This window comes from Gracilinanus agilis, chromosome 5 (assembly GCF_016433145.1).
Source record: "Gracilinanus agilis isolate LMUSP501 chromosome 5, AgileGrace, whole genome shotgun sequence".
NCBI lineage: Eukaryota > Metazoa > Chordata > Mammalia > Didelphimorphia > Didelphidae > Gracilinanus > Gracilinanus agilis.
This window is the reverse complement of record NC_058134.1, coordinates 307,495,713-307,513,313: the sequence shown is the minus strand read 5'-3', so window position 1 is coordinate 307,513,313 and position 17,601 is coordinate 307,495,713. Positions and strand designations below refer to the sequence as shown.

At 48.0% G+C, this 17,601-nt stretch overlaps 1 protein-coding gene across 1 annotated transcript in view; it reads right to left on the bottom strand.

Annotated features, from left to right (window-relative positions):
* Positions 1–2,319: 2,319 nt before the first annotated feature.
* PNPLA5 (patatin like phospholipase domain containing 5) overlaps positions 2,320–17,601 on the bottom strand; it is a 16,698-nt gene continuing 1,416 nt past the window's right edge. The window contains exons 2-9 of the mRNA XM_044679292.1: positions 16,956–17,185; positions 16,421–16,486; positions 14,827–15,036; positions 10,773–10,830; positions 7,938–8,144; positions 5,152–5,284; positions 3,634–3,750; positions 2,320–2,392 (exon numbers count right to left, since the gene is read on the bottom strand). Of these exons, the coding sequence (XP_044535227.1) occupies positions 2,320–2,392; positions 3,634–3,750; positions 5,152–5,284; positions 7,938–8,144; positions 10,773–10,830; positions 14,827–15,036; positions 16,421–16,486; positions 16,956–17,185 (1,094 nt within the window). The remainder of the gene's footprint in view (positions 2,393–3,633; positions 3,751–5,151; positions 5,285–7,937; positions 8,145–10,772; positions 10,831–14,826; positions 15,037–16,420; positions 16,487–16,955; positions 17,186–17,601) is intronic.

Below are 17,601 nucleotides of genomic sequence, written 5' to 3'. Positions count from 1 at the left end.
CAGGAAAGCACAGGACCTATTTGGGAAACTGAGAATCACCCAGTTTGCCTGAACTGTGTGGAGGGACTGGCTGGGAATCACATAATATAAGTGTGGAAAGATCAGATCCAACCAGAATGCCAGGCCAAGGGGGTTGAAATTTACTGCCTGGGCAAAGAATACCTGGTCATGTGAGTGGAGTGGTGATGTGAACAGATCCTCACCCATAAAGCGAAGGGGTTGAACTAGATGGCCTCTGAAGGCTCTGGGACCGTATTGGCGAACCTATGGCACTCGTGCCGAGGGGCTGCTCCCTTCCCCCTCTCCACAAGCACCTGAGGACATTTCTCCCATCATCTGCCCCTCTGCCTGGCCCCCAGTGGGAGCACTTCCTCCCTCCCCTGTCTGGGGTAAGGCAGGGGGGCTCACATGCAGTGTGAGGGTACAGTTTGGGCACTTGGTCTCTAAAAGGTTCACCATCACTGCTCTAGGTCTGTGATTTCATTATCCCTGCTTTATGGATGATGATGCTGTCAGAGAGAAGCCAATTGCCCATGGCAGAATAGAGTCTAGTTTATTTGGTGGAGTCAGGGAGAGGGAGGAGTGCTGAGATATTTTGGTGCTTGAACCAAATAGGGCTTCTCAAAGCTGGTCTAGAGACAGGGGAGCCGGGGTGGTGGCTCTAGGAGAAGGGAAGATGGACTGTACAAATAGAAGCTCCTCAGGTAGTTTCACTTTTGTCCTCTCTATTGTGCCAGGATGTGATCGACATAAAAGCAACGCCTACTGAATTGGGTGGAATGGAATGGAATGGACAGAAGAGAGTAACAGAACATGAGGGATGCTCTGAAAACGGGAGGCTGGATGAACAATGGGGTCCCAGCCCCACTGCTGTCATGATTCACTCTGAATCATCCACACAGAAAAACCAAGTGGATGAAAGATGTCTGTGGTTCAGTTGGATGGTCAGCCCATAGAGCCGGCCCATGAATATGTATGTAGACCTTGGACAGGTACCATAAATGGACAGTGGACCCTCAGCCAGAAATAATCAGGGCGAAAAGAGGAGCCAAAAATGGCGGGAGGGGCACAGGGAGAGGTTGGGGAAAGAAAGAGGCCAGCTTGCAAAGGGAAACTCCTTGGGGGTCCCTTTGTATCCTTAGGGCCTAACAGAGTGCCTGGAATGTAGTCGGAGGCTTCCGATACATGTATGTTGATTCGCCGCAGCCAGGTGAGGGCCTCCTGGCAGGCACTCGGCCCCGGAGCTAAAGGCAGAGAAGTCGTTCCAAGAGTGAGCTGAAGTGCCTCGCCTCCAGGAGGGACCCAGGACTTCTGCCTGGGGGTGGCGACAGCCTGGGAGGAAGAGGAAAGAGGAAGAAAGGTTGGGGGAAGAGGAGACTGACATACAGGGGGAGGACAGGAGGAAGAGGAGGAGGAGGAGGAAGGTTAAAGGCGAGTTGAGGCCATTTTCCTAGGAGCTAGAAGGCTGTCACTAAGGAGTCAACCTTCCACAAGCCTGGCGTTCCTCTCAACAACAAGGATGAGGAGTGAGAACCAGCCCAGAACTTCCGCCAAGCTGCAAGTGTTTATGAAGCACCTCCTGTGTGTCGGTCACCACATCAGGTCCATTCGAGCCCCCAGGCACTGTGGAGCCCAGAGCAGGGCAGACCCAGGCCCAGAGAATCCGACAACAGAAGGCAGGCTCCAGGGCGTCTCACAATTCAGGAGCCGAACGGTGGCCCCTACCCAGCCAGCCAGCCAGCCAACAGGCACTCCCACCCTGGTGTCCTCTGGCCAAGCCCAGAGGAGCCGTGAGGAGAGAGAGATGATGACTCTGAAGGCCCTGCGGCCATTCCCTTTCTGGGCCTGAGCTCTGTCAGGCAGCTCATGCCCTCAGAGGTTTGGGCAGGACAATGTCTGCCTCGGAAATGCCCGTTGTGGAGGGGTTCCATGCGTCTGGCTGGAGAGGGAGCAGCGGCACACCGGAGGGACCAGAGGAGGAGGGCCGGGTGACCTGGAAAGAAAGGAAGGCCATCGAGTCCATCAGTCTCAGCGAATCGGGCCTCTGGCCTAAATGGAATCTGATTCAGAGGGCGTCCAGTCCAGCCTGAACCCGAGTGGCTCTCAGGCCCCGGTGGGCAGCCAGACGAGGGAAAGCCTTCCAGGCAGGGGAAGCTCCAAGGCCATTCAGCCTTTGGACAGCTCTGACGGCTGGGAACTTGGTCCTTATACTGAAACAAATTCTACCTCCTGGGGACTTCCTCTCCCTCCCCTCCCTCTCCCCGTCCTTGCTTCCCATCCTGCCCTTTTGGAGCCTTGAAACCTTGCAGAGCGCCCCTCCTAAGCCTTCTCCCCTCCGTCATCCGGAGAGCCCTCGAGGAGGCAGGGGGGATGGAAAGGCCTTGTCAGGATGCTAGCGGGGAACCGGACCCGGAATCAGCCAGCTGGCTGGGTGTCCTGGCTCTGCCCCTTATAACTGATTGCTAACACTAAGGCATCTCGTTTCATCTTCACAACACGTCTGCGAGGTAGATGTTCATTCTCCCCATTTCACAGATGTTAAGTGACTTACCCAGGGCCACACAGCTAGTAAGTGTCTAAGGCAGCATTTGAACTCAGGTTTCCCTGATTCCAAGGCCAGGACTCTCCCCACCAAACCACCCAGCTACTTTATTCACTGTAACCTGGGGCAAACCTCACCATCTCTGTGCCTCCATTCCATCACCTATAAAACGAGAACATGACTATAGAAAGGAAAGTCTCCTTGCAACTGAAGTTGTCCAAAAGTTGAAGGATCTGCCCAGAAGACCATGTGAACTTCCTTCCCATCAAGGGAGGTCTTTGAACAGAGGCTGGTGACCTCTATCCATCGGTCGATAAGTCAGCATTTATTGGGCACCTTCTGTGTACATGCCAGACCCCAAACTACTATAGGCACGATTCCTGTTCAGATTGAGAGTTCGATTACCTGGGTTCTGAGGTTCCTTCTGGCTCTGGATGGATGAACCTGTGCTCCAAATCTCCTCTCAGTTTCCTGGCGGGAAAGAAGACAATTTGGGGAGGTGGGGAGGTGTTGAGGGGGGCCCTGGGTATCAAGAGGGGGTGGCACCAATATCGAGCTCAGCCAACATCGACATCACCCAGGGCTGATTCTCCAGAGTGGGAGTGAACAGGGAAAAGCAGAGAGAAAAAGTCAAAGGGCACAGGGTTCTAGAATGGGAAGAGACCTCAGAGGCTATCTAATCCCAATCCCTCCATTTTACAGATGAGAAAACTGAGTCCCAGAGAGAGGAAGCGCCCTGGGATCAGAGTATCATAGACCAAAGGATGGAAAGAGTTCATCTAATCCAACTCCTTCATCTTACAGAGAAGGCACCACCGGTTCAAACCCCGGATCTACTCCTGACTTTTTGTGTGTCTATGAACAAGTCATGCCTCTCAGGACCTCAGTTTACCCCTCTGTAAATGGAGAGGGTAGGACTAGATGCCAACTTTAGATTCCCAAAGAAAGATAGAAGGTGGGAAGATGGAGGGACCAAGAACCTCAAGGGGTGGGAAGGAATCCCAAGGGGGTGCTGAAGGCCAGGGCTCCGCTGTGACTCCAGGACTGCAATCACCCCTGCCTGGCAGACTCCTCCTCTCACCCCAGCTTACCCTGGTGACCCCAGAAGTCTGTCTCTCATTCCAGAGTAGACAAAGCTGCCAAACTTCTTGAGGATGTTGTGTGTCCACCAGATGTCATCTGGGGCCTTTGGAATCCATCTGATGAACCTGCAGTAGAGGGGAGGAGGGACGAGGAGTTAGAAGGACAGAGCACACAGAACCTAGAGTCAGGAAGACCTGAGTGCAAATCCTACTTTAGACAATTGCAAGCTGTGTGGCCTCAGGCAAGTCACTTAACATTCCTGTGCCTCAGTTGACTCATGTAAAATGAGGGAAGTTAGGCATAAGTGGGGTGGCTAGAAGACTCAGTGGATGGAGAGCCAAGCCTAGAGATGGAAGACCCTGGGACCAAATCTGGCCTTAGACATTTTCTAGCCTTGTGACCTTGGGCAAGTCCTTTAACCTCCCTTGCTCATCTCTTATGGCTCTTCTGCCTTGGAGCCAATGCATAGTATTGGGTTTAAGACATCAGGGAAGGGTTAATTTGTACTTTAATGCCACAGAGTGCCTCTTCTGGCTCTCGGGTTATGATGCTCTGAATTAAAGGAGAAAATGTTACTGGGACCAGGACTAGGGCAAAGAGGATGCAGTAAATCCCAGCTCAGGGTTGTGAGAGAAGAATTCCCATCAATCACCCTGAGGAGGCTGGCAAGACAGATGAAGGGGAAAGGAATGAGGGGCTTGGAACCTGCAGGAGACACTAGACCCTAGAGAAGGGCCAGAATGGCCCTGAAGTGTCCACAAACCTGGGCAGACTGGAGACAGGACAGCCCAAATCCCCCAGGCTTAGGCTGGCATGAGCCTGGGGTGGAAGGAAGGCCTTGGATCCTGAGCAAGGAAAGCCAATTCCCTTCTCTGGCTCAGTTTTCTCATTTAGCAAAAGACGCTTGGACACCCCCTGTTCTAAGGCCCCTCCTAGCTCTGACACCCCTTTTTCTAGGCCCCTCCCAGCTCTGACACCCCCTGTTCTAAGGTCCCTCCTAGCTCTGACACCCCTTTTTCTAGGCCCCTCCCAGCTCTGACACTCCCTATTCTAGGCTCCTCTCAGCCCTGCCATCCCATTCTAACTTCCCTTCTACTGCTAAATCTGGGTTCTGTACCCTAACATTCTAGGTTCCAAGGTCACTTCCTAACATGCTCTGTCCCCCGTACAAGGTCCCCTTTCTGGCATGGACTTTCTAGACCTTCCATCTTGACCCTCTGGCCTCTGTCAGCCCTAAGCTTTGGCCCTTGGCCCTGGGTCTTCAGCCAGCATTGTCTGGAGCCTCGCTGAAGGGGCCCGAAGTCAAGCTGCCTTTGCCTCCTGCCCATGGAGGGTGCCAGCCTCCGCTGGGCGCTGCCCAAAGCTCAGCAGCTCTTCCATCCTTGTCCTGTTACAACCTGGAGATGCTCTAGAAATAGGGATTCTAAGAATAACAGTCCTGCGGTTTAACTCATTCACTGTCCAAGCTGTGTCTGGCCCCTCCTCACGGCGGCTCTCGCCCCGCCACCTGACAAGCTCTCACTTACTTCTTAATCCTAACGTATGTGAACTGCACGGGCACCGTGTAGGGCAGGGCTGAGTAGATCAGCATCTGGCCTGGCAGGGAGCGGGAAAATCGGGCAAAGAGGCCACTGGGCTTTTCACAGTTCTTCTTCAAGGCTACAACAACATGAGGGCCATTTGATTGAGAAACCTAGAACCGCCAAACTGGGACAGGTTTATAAAACAGGGGGTGTTGGAGGTGGGAGGGAGCTTAGAACTGGAGGAGTCAGGGCTGGGAGGGGCCTTAGAACCAGGGGTGTCAGTGCTGAGCTTACAACAGGGGGTGTCAGGGCTGGGAGGGAGCTTAGAACAGGGGGCATCAGGGCTTGGCTTAGAACAGGGAGTGTCCTGACTAAAAGGAACAATAAAACATCAAATGGCAGGACTAGAAGATGCCCAGGAGATCTAGTCTCACCCTCACCCTCCAATTCAGCCTACTTTCCTGGGGCTCAGAGAGAAGTGACTTGCCCAAGAAGAACAGTGACATATCTGGGACTGGCCTGCCATGCCAACCCACCATAGCATTTTCGATACTAAAACCCTCAGCTCCTGCCCCCTCAGGTTTCCGCCCTTTTTCCAATTGTCTGTGGACTGGGTTCTTCTCCCTCCTCCTCTCAGACTCCAAAGAAATCTAGAGCATAACCCTGGGGAGGAGCTCCTTGTCACCCCACAGCCCCATCTGCCAGTGCTCAGGATGCTCCTTTTGAGAATTTCCCAAAGTCTCACACCAGATCCAAATCTGGTGAGGCTCCCCAGTGGCCCATAGGCTCTCCTCTGCTTGCTCTCTGAACCCTGTTTTGAACAGAGCAGCTCGCCCACTTCTCCAGTGGTTAAAGGCTTACAAAGAGCAATACTCCCAAATACCCTTAGAGGAGGGAAATGCAGGAGCTCCACTTTACAAATAAGGAAACTGAGATCCTCAGAGATCACACTGAGAGTTAAATTTCAGAATCCAGACTCAAACTGAGACCTTTGAACCCCAAGACTTGCCCTGCCAGCCTGGATCAACAAGTCAGTTAATTATTCTGAGTCTCAGTTTTCTTTTCTGTAAAATAGGGCTAATAATAGTGATAGTGCCCACCTGGCTACAGCATCCCAGATTTCAAGTTAATGGGAACCTCACAGTGCCATCCCATCCAACTTGATTGCTATACAGAGACCCAGGACAGTGAAGCCACTTGGTCAAGGTCACATAATTAGCAAGTGGAAGAATCTGAGATTTGAACTTGGGTCCTCTGACTCTAAATCCAGGGCTCCTTCCACTGCACCAGGAGGGGAAGGGCCTCCAAAAACAACATGGAAAAGGAAGCTCCGATAATAACTATCATTATTATTGTCACTCTGGAGCACTTTGCAACTGTAAGGGGTTCCCTCACGTCTCTCAGAGGCTCCTCTCTTCCCTGACCCCTTGCTGACTGTGTCTGGGGGCTTCAAGAGTTTCTGGGACTTAAAAATGGACCTCCTCGCCCCCCAGGCACAAGGGAGCCTCAGGAGCCAAGCTTAGGCAGACCAGGTCCTCCACTGGCCAGCCCACTGTCCACCACTGGGCCTGCCTTGGAAAGTCCCCTGGCCTGGCGGAAGCTGCCAACATTCAAAGCTCTGGAGAGCCGAGCGGCCCCTCTGCCACCAGCTGTTCCCAATAGGAACAGTATGGACTAGTATAATCCGAACAATTAGCCTGAGAGAAGGGCCGGAGGAAGCACTGGGGGCATCCCTGGAGGAGATGAACCAAACTCATTTGTGGAGCCAGAGGGAGGTCACAGAGGCACCATCAGAACTGGGACTCGGGACAAGCAGGATACCAGCAGGTAGTTTTAGGGATGGAGCAATCATAGCATCCAAGTCTTCAAGGACCTTGAATCCAGCCTCCTCCTCCTACACATCAAGGGAGCCAAGGCCCAAGAAGGACAAGTGGTTTGTCCAAGGAAGCTGTCTTGGGCAGAATTCAAACTGACTTCTCTCTGATTCCAAGTCTAGTTTTCTAACCAGGATATTGTGCTGCCTCTCAAGGCACACCAGCAAGGAGAAGGGTGAAAGGTAGCATGACATCATGAAGAGAGTCCTGGCAGCAGAGTAAATGAGACCTGGGTTCAAGTCCCATCTCCAGCACCAGTGCCTGTGGGGCTCTTGGAAAATCTCTGAACCTCTTAAGGGGTGTCCCAGGCAATTCTCTTAAAACTGGAAATAGTAGAACAAGGGGCACTGGTAGGGGACTTTTCCCCACTCTCTGCCATTGAAGTCACATGTCTAGAGCCCCCCCCCAAATAATGTGGTAGAAAAAAACTCACCCCAAGGAAAGGAAATAATCCAACTTGGCTGAAAGAAAGAACACATGTCCACAGAGCAGGGAAGAGGGAGGGATGCTGGAAAATCATCAAGGGACCAGATTATGGAAATCCTTGACCAGCAAACTAAGGATTTCAAGTTTCTCCTTTGGCCATAGGGAGCCACTGAAGATTTTTGAGCTGGGAGTGACATGGCCAAGCCTGGATAGGCAGATAATTATTTCGATAACATATAGAGGCTAGCTTGGACAGGAGAGAAACTGCAGATAGAGAGCTGAACTAATAGCTATTGTAATACTTCTGATAAAAAGTGATGAAGTCTCTATCTCTGGTGCTGCCCCCAAGAATGAAGGACAATTTTGGAAGGAGGGAAGAAGGTTATATGAGGAGGACTCTGCCATCAACAGCAGAGGGGCACAGGCTAGCTGGCTGGGGTGGAGAGATGAGTGGGGGGATGGAGGGGGGGGGGGATGAATTAACATTACCTGCTTCAAGTTCTGGAGACAGGAGCTCGAAGTTTGCTACGTCTCTGACCCGCACATGGGGTATATTCCAGCTGACATACGGTCCTGACTTTTCCTCTTCCTCACTCCCACCATTTGTGCCTCGGTTGTTGCTGGCTTGGTTTATAGAGCTAGGCGATGAGGTCCCTTTATGGAGCAAGCTTGGAATGATTGCCTCCTTCATAATACCTGAAGAAAAAGAAAAAACAAAAAACAATGTGGCCATCATGCCCAAGAAAAAAATACCAGAAATCAGACCCAATTCCCAATCTGAACAGAACAGCATGGTTTCGGGCTGCATATGGGCATGTGGGTGTGCACACAAGAATGCCAGGGCAGGGAATAGAACCTGTTATCTCCCTTTGTATTTTAAAATAAATCATTTCAGGGGCAGTTGGGTGGCTCAGTGGATAGGGAGCCAGGCCTAGAAATGGGAAGTTCCAGGTTCAAAATATGGTCTGAGACTTCCTAGCTCTGTGACCGGGCAAGTCTTTTAATCTCCATTGCCTAGCCCTTCGCACTCTTCTACCTTGGAACCAAGACACACTATTCATTCTAAGATGGAAGGTAAGGGCTTTTGTTTTTTTTTTAAAAGATAAATCATTTCCCAACATCTTTGGGAAGCTGGTGGTTCATTTTACAAACTGAGTTTCAGAGAGACTGCTATCTTGGGATCATAGATTTCAAGCTGAAAGGAATCGTAGAGGCCATTTCATCTGACCATTTCATTTTATAGAAGTTGGAATGTAGGCCCGGAGAGGGTTAGGGACTGGCTTGAGGTCACCAAAAATGCTCCCACCCATCTCCTCCTGTCCATATCTGAATAACCAGAAGGTACACTGGACTCGAAGTTAGACATTCTGGGTTCATATCCCGGCACTTCCCCTAACTAAAGCTGTATGATTTGGAGCAAGTGTCTTTGTGTGCTCTGGACCCCAATTTCTTAATCCACAAAATGGGGGTAGTCATCCTTGCTCTCCCAGCCTCACAAGGAGGCTGGGAGGGAGAGCTTTGTAGACCTGGAGGCACCAAGGAAAGGGTGTTATGACAAAGAGGGTTCTAGACACCTAGGGCAATAGAGACTGGAAGTACAAAGGGCAATGAAATAGAAAAGATTTTCAGACTCTGGAAGAATTGTACAAACTGATGTGAAATGAGATAAGCAGAACCAGTAGAAGGCAAACAACTCTGAAAGACTTAGAAACTCTGATCAAAGTAACAACCAACAACAGCTTCAGAGGACAAAGGATGAAGCATGCATTCCAACCTCATTAGAGGTCTTCAAATAGACTTGCTCGGACGAGATCCCAAATCAGTTCTTATTAATCCCAGAATCTCAGAGTTAAAAGGACTATCAGAAGTCATCCTGTCAAAAAGACAGGATGTGCCAAAATATTTATAGCTGCTCTCTTGGTAGTGGCAAAAAATTGGAAAATGAGGGGATGCCCTTAGATTGGGGAATGGCTGAACAAATTGTGGTATCTGTTGGTGATGGAATACTATTGTGCTCAAAGGAATAATGAACTGGAGGAATTCCATGTGAACTGGAACAACCTCCAGGAATTGATGCAGAGTGAAAGGAGCAGAACCAGGAGAACCATATACACAGAGACTGATACATTGTGGCACAATCCAATGTAAGGGACTTCTCTACTAGCAGCAATGCAACAACCCAGGACAACTCTGAGGGACTTATGAGAAAGAATGTTATCCACATCCAGAGAAAGAACTGTGGGAGAAGAAACACAGAAGAAAAACAACTGCTTAATCACATGGTTCGATGGGGACATGATTGGGGATGTAGACTCTAAACGATCACCCTTGTGCAAATATCAATAATATGGAAATAGGTCTTGATCAATGACACATTTAACCCAGTGGAATTGCAGGTTGACTATGGGAGAGGAGAGGGAGGATGGGAGGGAAAGAACATGAATCATGGAACCATGGAACATTTTTCATAATTAATCAATAACGTAAAAATAAATTTAAAAAATAAATAAAAGGAAAAAAGAAGCCATCTTGTCCAACCCATAGTTGAACAAGAATCTACTCTAGGTTTTTTTCTGACAAGTAGTCATCCAACCTCTGCTTAAAGACCTCTAAGGAGAGAACACACAGTCTCTCTTGGCAGCCCAGGTCACTTTGGGACAGCTGGGATTATTAGAAAGTCTCCTGACTCCCATCTCAACAATCTCTCCACTCTTACAAAATAAAATGACTATCATCAAGGTTGGCTGCAGCTATGATAGGACTGGTAGGAACTGCTTACTTTACAGAACAGTACCCACAGGACATCTCTATGCCACAAAGAGGCATTGAAAGAGGATGTTGGTGAAGAAATGATAACAATAAAGTTCCCATTTATATACACTTTACACTATACTTACAACATCCTCATGATGTTTGTAGCATATGTATCATCATCCCCATTTTATAAGAGGGGAAAAAAATAAAGATTAAAGATGAAGTGACTTACCCAGGGTCACCCCCTAAGTGGAAGAGGCAAGACTTAGAAACTATACCTTTAGAATTGCAAGGACCTCAAAGGCCTGTTAGTCTAATCCCCTCATTTTACAGATGGGAAAACCGGGGCTTAGGGTTACTGACCTAAAATCAGCTAGCATTAATCATCAGAGGTAAGATCTGAATCCAAGTATTCTGCCTCTTGAGCCAATGTGCTGTCCTTCGGACTTTACTGACCATGTTGACTTGTATAGGCTTTTCACTCAGTACTGAAGACTTTCCTTTACAGGGCACTGTCCTTGCTCATAAATAGCCCAATGACCAAGATCACCAACAGCACAGACTTACCTCATCTCTCCAGGAACTTCAGAGCATCCAAATAGCCTTGTCTACAAAAATCTGCCAACACCTGCAACCACACAACATCTGTGAGCTGCCATGGAGGCAGGACCCAGACCAAGGATAAACATCCTTGCCTCTCCCCACTCACATCATCTGCCCAGTCCTTGCTCTTTCCTGAGTGTGCTGATAGCAGCTCACTAAATCCTGACTGTATGTCCAGGCCTATGATCAGGCTATGGGCAGTGGAGAAAAGGTACTCCCTGGCTTCCAGGAGTTTCTCCTGTGGTTCATCCTTACTGATGTCCCCATGGCCTGCCCCTGGCACTCCAATGTGAGAACATACCCAGGTTTGAACCCAATGCAAAAGAGACATTGAGTTATGAGTACCATCTGGACCTAATCCAAGTCCCCTGTATGCACACAGGAGAAGGTTCTTTAGCTACAACAGGAGTCTCCATAGGCATAGAACAAACTTCCCAAACCAGTTGGGACACAAGCAGGTTTCAAACATGCCAACAAATGAGCTTCTGCTTGAAGACCTCCCAGGACTGGGCTCCATTTGTGAGACCAAGGGAACCCTTTGGTTCCAGTAGCTTGGGACAAAAGAGATGCCTTCCTTTCCTCCTCATTTGTTCACCTGTTCAAATTCCCTCCTCCACCATCTGCAAAGCCCACTTCAAGTTCTGCTGGCTTCCAAAAGCCTTTGCTGACCCCCTAACCCCCCTATATGGCACCCTTTAAAAGTCTGGAGTCCTTAGTGCTGGCAGCGGGTCCTTTAGTTCAGCCTGCCTTGGATGGGGGACAATTTTTGCCCAGTTTTATTGTTCTGTTATTTCACTTTAGTTCTCAGCTTACTCGTGTCTCACTCAACTTTTCCTGACATGACCCAAACCAGGATTTTGCCTTTTGTGCCGGAGGAATGCCACCAGGATGGCTGAGGCAGGCTGGCCCAGTGGAAGGGGAAGCACAGAAGTCCAGTCTTGACTCTAAGATTTAGCAGTATGACCACTTCCCTTCTCAGCCTCAGTTTTTTTATCTGTAAAATCAGGATGAACGAATGGAAACTCATTTATCATGTGCCAAGTCCAGTGCCAATAATAATACTTTCACTGCCTGCTTGACGGACTTGTTAGAGAAAGAAGCATTTTGAAAACCTTAAAGCTACGTGGAGGGGCAGCTAAGCAGCACAGTGGATAGAGCTCCAGGCTTGAAGACAGGAGAACCTGGGTTCAAACCTGGTCTCAGACACTTTTAGACATGTGACCCTGGGCAAGTCACTTAGCCCCAACTGCATAACCCTTGCCACTCTTCTGTCTTAGAATTGATATTAAGACAGAAGGTAAGGTTTTAAATTTTTCTTAGAAAGCTCTTTGGATAAGGAAAAAGACTTGTACAAAAAATATTTATAGCTGTGCTCTTTGTGGTGGCAAAAAATTGGAAACTGAGGGGGTGTCCCTCAATTGGGGAATGACTGAACAAATTGTGGTATATGATAGTGATAGAATACTTTTGTGCTGTAAGGAATGATGAACTGGAGGAATTCCATGTGAACTGGAACAACTTCCAGGAAGTGATGCAGAGCGAAAGGAGCAGAACCAGGAGAACATTGTACACAGAGACAGATACACTGTAGTACAATCCAATGTAATGGACTCTCTACTAGTAGCAATGCAATGACCAGGACAATACAGAAGAATTTATGAGAAAGAAGCTATCCACATCCAGAGAAAGAACTGTGGGAGCAGAAACCACAGAAAAAAAGCATATGATCGATCACATAGTTCAATGGAGATATGATTAGGGTTTTGATGTTAAAGAATTGCTCTACTGCAAAAATGAATAATATGGAAATGGGTTTTGAACAATGATACATATATAACCCAGTGGAATTGCTTGTCAGCTCCAGGAATGAGGAGGGAAGAAGGGTAGAAAAAATCATGAATCATGTAACCACAGAAAAATATTCTTAGTTAACTAATTAATTAATATAAATAAAAGCTCTTTGGAAATGGATAGGACCGGGCTTCCAATCTAGTCTGATTATTCAACAACATCCAGCAGGTCTCCATGAGATTCACAGAATCTCCAGGTTGGAAGGAGTCTCAGAGAGCCTCCCACCACCCCTGCCCCTGATAGGCCTCCCCTCATTCTTTTTTTTAAACCCTCACCTTCCATCTTGGAATCAATACTGTGTATTGGCTCCAAGGCAGAAGAGTGGTAAGGATAGGCAATGGGGGTGAAGTGACTTGCCCAGGGTCACACAGCTGGGAAGTGTCTGAAGCCAGATTTGAACCTAGGACCTCCCATCTCTAGGCCTGACTCTCAATCCACTGAGCCACCCAGCTGCCCCCCACCTCCCTTCATTCTTGACAAGTAGTCAGGTCATCTAGGCTCCACTTGAAGGCCTGCATCAATGGGGAGCTCACTACCTCCTGGGGCCACCTACCTCATTTTTGCTGAGTGAAGCTTTTCAGACTGCCATTTCCTCACCCAGTATGGAAATGCTCCATCTAATGATGAGAGTAGCACCTCTCATTTTACAAATGAACAAACTGAAGCCAAGGGTGATAGATTTAAAGACAGAACTGAACAAAGAGAGAATAATTCAACCCCATCAAGGCACCTAGGGGACTTGAAGGCAGAGTCCAGAAGACCTGAATTCAAATCCTCCTCCTTCAGACACATTAGTTATATGACCATGGGCAAGATACTTAAACAGTTTGCCTCAGTTTCCCTAAATACAAAATGTTGTAAGAAGAATAGCATCTCCATATATTGGAATCAAATGAGTTCACATATGTGAAGAGTTTTGCAACCTTCAAATGCCAGGTCAATGCTAGTTACAATATCATCCTTTCATAGAGAAGAAGCTGAAGTCCAAAGCAAGGAAGTAACTTGCCCAAGGCCACATAAGAACTGAGGAGCCACACTTTGAAGCCAGATCCTCTTGAGCAGGACAGGAGGTAGAGAAACTATTCCAGGTAAAAGATGGTTGAGACTGAGAGATGGAAGAGCCTTTGGAAGTCACCTCTGCCAGATCCCTGCGCTGTAATAAGTTGTTTGTTAATTAGCTAAGTAATTAGAGATTCTGAATAACTAGGACTAAGTAATAGCGCTGGATAGATGGTTTTGAGTGGTACAGGGCTCCTTTAACCCAGATAAAGGAATTCTCAATAGATAATGGGAAAAGAATTCCCAGCTTCCCCTAGGAGGGACAGTTAGGAATCAACTGGACACTCTTTGGGTCTATTGCTCAGAGGGTGGATGGTTGGAGTTTCCTTTGGAAATCTTGGAAGAGTTAGTGACAGTTGTTTGGGACGACACCTGGAGATTGGGAGAAAGCTTGTAAAGTGGATCTTCTGTGAGAATTTGGCTTAGCTGTTTCCTGTAAGACAGGGGAGCAGCAGGGGCCTGCAGGGAGCACAAGAGAGCAGCTTCTGGGAACTTGTCAGTAGCTGATACTCTGGTGAGAGACAGACGTTACATCAACTCTTTGAAGAATAATATAAGGAAGGGAATTTATAAATTAAAATTAGCTTAGTCTAGTAAGATAGAAATTATTTATAGGTAGACAGGAAGTGAGGTTAACCCTGATTTATCAGGGGAGAAGAATTTCCTTGTGGAAAAGAATGGGATCGGGGTTTATAGATATCTTAGATTTTAGGGTACATAGATCGATAATTAATTTATTTCCTACCTTTCTGTTTCCTTTTCCTTTTCCTGAATCTCCATAGTTAAATAAATAGGTTTTCTATAACTGGTCTCCAGCTAATTTCCTCAACTGTTAATTCAGCTGAGTTCCTCAAATGACATCAACAGAACCTCCCTATAAGCAATAGCCTGTCAATAATTATCAATAGTCTATCAATAATTATCAACACCTATTGATACTAGATCAATATTCTCCATAATAGGCCCAAGTCACACAGCTCTACAATACCAGGATTGGGGCCAGGTTCTCTGCTGCCAATCTCAGAGGAAGTTCTCCTGCTCTAGCTGCCCCCACACACCGCCACAGACACTGCCAACTTGCCACAGTGGGCCAGAGAAGCATGGGCCATACCTCAGGCTCTGGGGGGAAGAGACTCATTATTCCGTGATGGATGTTATGTACGGAGAGCTGGAAGTTGCCTTTGGAGATGCAGATCTCGTGGAAGCTGGCAGAGGGGCTTTCTGGGCAGATGTCCGAAGCCCCATAGAAAGGCGAGAAGGTGATGGTCACCTTTGAGTCGAAGAAGGGCACGTGGTTGCTCAGAGACCCATCCATATAGCGCTGAGGGACAGCAAAAGAGAAGGAGAGATTGAAGGGCAAAATACCCCAGACAAGCCCACCTTCTCCCGTTTGTGGTCAGCCAGGGGGCCTCCCTTCTGCCCTCTGTTAATCAGAGTGATAGTAACAGCAATTAAGATTGACCAAGTGCTTTTCTCAGAGCAGCTCAAGGAGGTCTATAATGCAAGCATTATTCCCCTCCATTGACAGATTAGCAAACTGAGGCTCAAAGGAAGAGAATATCTTGTCCACAGTCACAGCCACGAAATATGAGCAGCACTGGAACCTCAGCTTCCTGATGTGAAGACCTGGGCTCTTTGCATTCTCCATTTCCTATTTATTTCTTCATTAACTAATGGGCATTTATTAAGTGCCCAGTCTATGCTCAGAATATCAACCCAAACAAAACAATCCCTTTTCTCCCCCATCTGATGTTCTTGTGAGGGAAACAGCCTGTATCCAGATAGGTAAATACCCAATAAACACACAGGACAGACTGCATAGGACATGGCCCTAAACTGCCTAAATCTGGCCTGCTATTCAAGCATTCCTTCACCTTTTTTCCCTAAAGTCAATTGAAAGTCTCTTGAGGACAAGCTATGTGCTTTATGCCCCTTTCTAACCTGACTCAGAGATAATTAGGGAGGAGAGGTGAATCAGGAATCACCCATTTGGTCTCATTTTATAGATGGGGAAACAGTCCAAGAGACGGGGAAGTGACTAGCAGATGGCTGGTGAAGTAGGAAGAGCACAGAATTTGGAGACTGGAAGACCTGCTTTCAAATCGTGCCTCAAACACTTCACCTTTTTCTGTGCTTCAGTTTCTTCATCTATAAAATGGGGATAATAATGGCACTTCCCTCCCAGAGTTATTGTGAGGATCAAATGAATTAACACACATATAACTCTTTGTAAGCAGTCTTTCAAGTGCTCCATAAATGCTGGTCATTATTGTTTAAAGTCATATTGCGAGCTGAAAGGGATCTTATTCAGACAAGGATAATTATTCTAACTCCCTTATTTTACTGAGGGAAACCCGGACTTGCCCAAAATCACACAGGAAGGAAAAGAAACAGCCCCTGGACATAGGTTATCTGAACCCACTTCCAGTGCACTGGCCACTCTGCTCCCTTCCATCTTTTCCCAGAGCCTTTTAAGAACTTTGGAAAAGGGGACAGCTGGGTAGCTCAGTGGATTGAGAGTCAGGCCTAGAGATGGGAGGTCCTAGGTTCAAAGCTGGCCTCAAACACTTCCCAGCTGTGTGACCCTGGGCAAGTCACTTGACCCCCATTGCCCACCCTTACCACTCTTCCACCTAGGAGCCAATACACAGAAGTTAAGGGTTAAAAAGAAAAAAAAAACTTTGGAAAAGCACCTGCCAACTTACCTCTCCCCGAAACAAGGGAGGAATAGCACCACAGTAGAAGGGGAAAAATAAGCTACAGATGACTGCCTGGAAAGAAGAAGAGGGGGAAGATTCAATTACCCAAAAAGGTCAAAGAGAAGCAAAGCTATCTTTCTGGATTCCTGCCAAGCTTAGAAGGGGTGCTCCTTAAGGGCAGAAGCTGTTCTCACTTTTTTCTTGGCATCTCTGGTGCCAGGAGCAGGGCTTGGCACACATGGAGCTTAATCAAAGTTTGGGGATTGATGGCTTATCGATTGATATTAGAGAGCAAGGAAGCAAGCTTCCATACCCCAAATGGATGTGGGGGGAGCTTGACCAGCCCAGGCTTGGGACTCCTTGTAGCAAATTCAAACTGAATCCTCCTTGGGCCACCCTATACACCATGCTTCAGTTGTTCCAACCTCAAGCCAGATCTCTTGACCTTTCAAAGCCAGTGCTGCCTGGCTGCACTCTGAGGCTGCCCATTCTGCCATGCTCTGTGTAGGGAGGCTCAAGCCTGACAGTCATAGAGACACACCTGGATGACCTCTTCTTTGCTGGCAAAACTGGTGATGATCACATTCTTTCCATCTGGAAACCGAGTGAGGGAGATGCCCATCTTCTGGGAGGCCACCTCATGGATGTTGTCAGGAAGTTGCTTTTTAAGGCGCTGCCTCACAAAATCAATTGGATCATAGCAGGGGTGATAGATGCCAAGGATATTCTTAGTCTCCTTGGCTAAGTCCATGATGTTGGCACAGTGGAAATCTAGAAGAGAACAGCAGACAGGACTTTTTCTTAACACCACCCACTTAGATAGGACCTTCCCTTCACTCTGTCTGCTTAGGCAGGACCTTGCCCACTTGGGCTTAGGAGGGGAGGTAGGATGGGGAAAGGATCTGTCCTCAAACAGGTGGGGAGCTAGGACCTCCTCTTTTGGGACCATCAAAGGTGATCCCTTCCCCTCCTTGTCCTGTCCTTTCTTTACCCCTCTCCTTTCTTTTCCACATTGAATTCCCCTATCTCACAGACATTGGAAACTCAGGGACCATTCACAAGCCTGATCCCCTTGATGATCAAATGGGAAGTTTTCATCTGGGCTATCTGTTCTCTCCGTAGACTGACTCTGCACCAATAAGTAAGTAAGTTCTGAATTCATCTCTCTCTCTCTCTCTCTCTCTCTC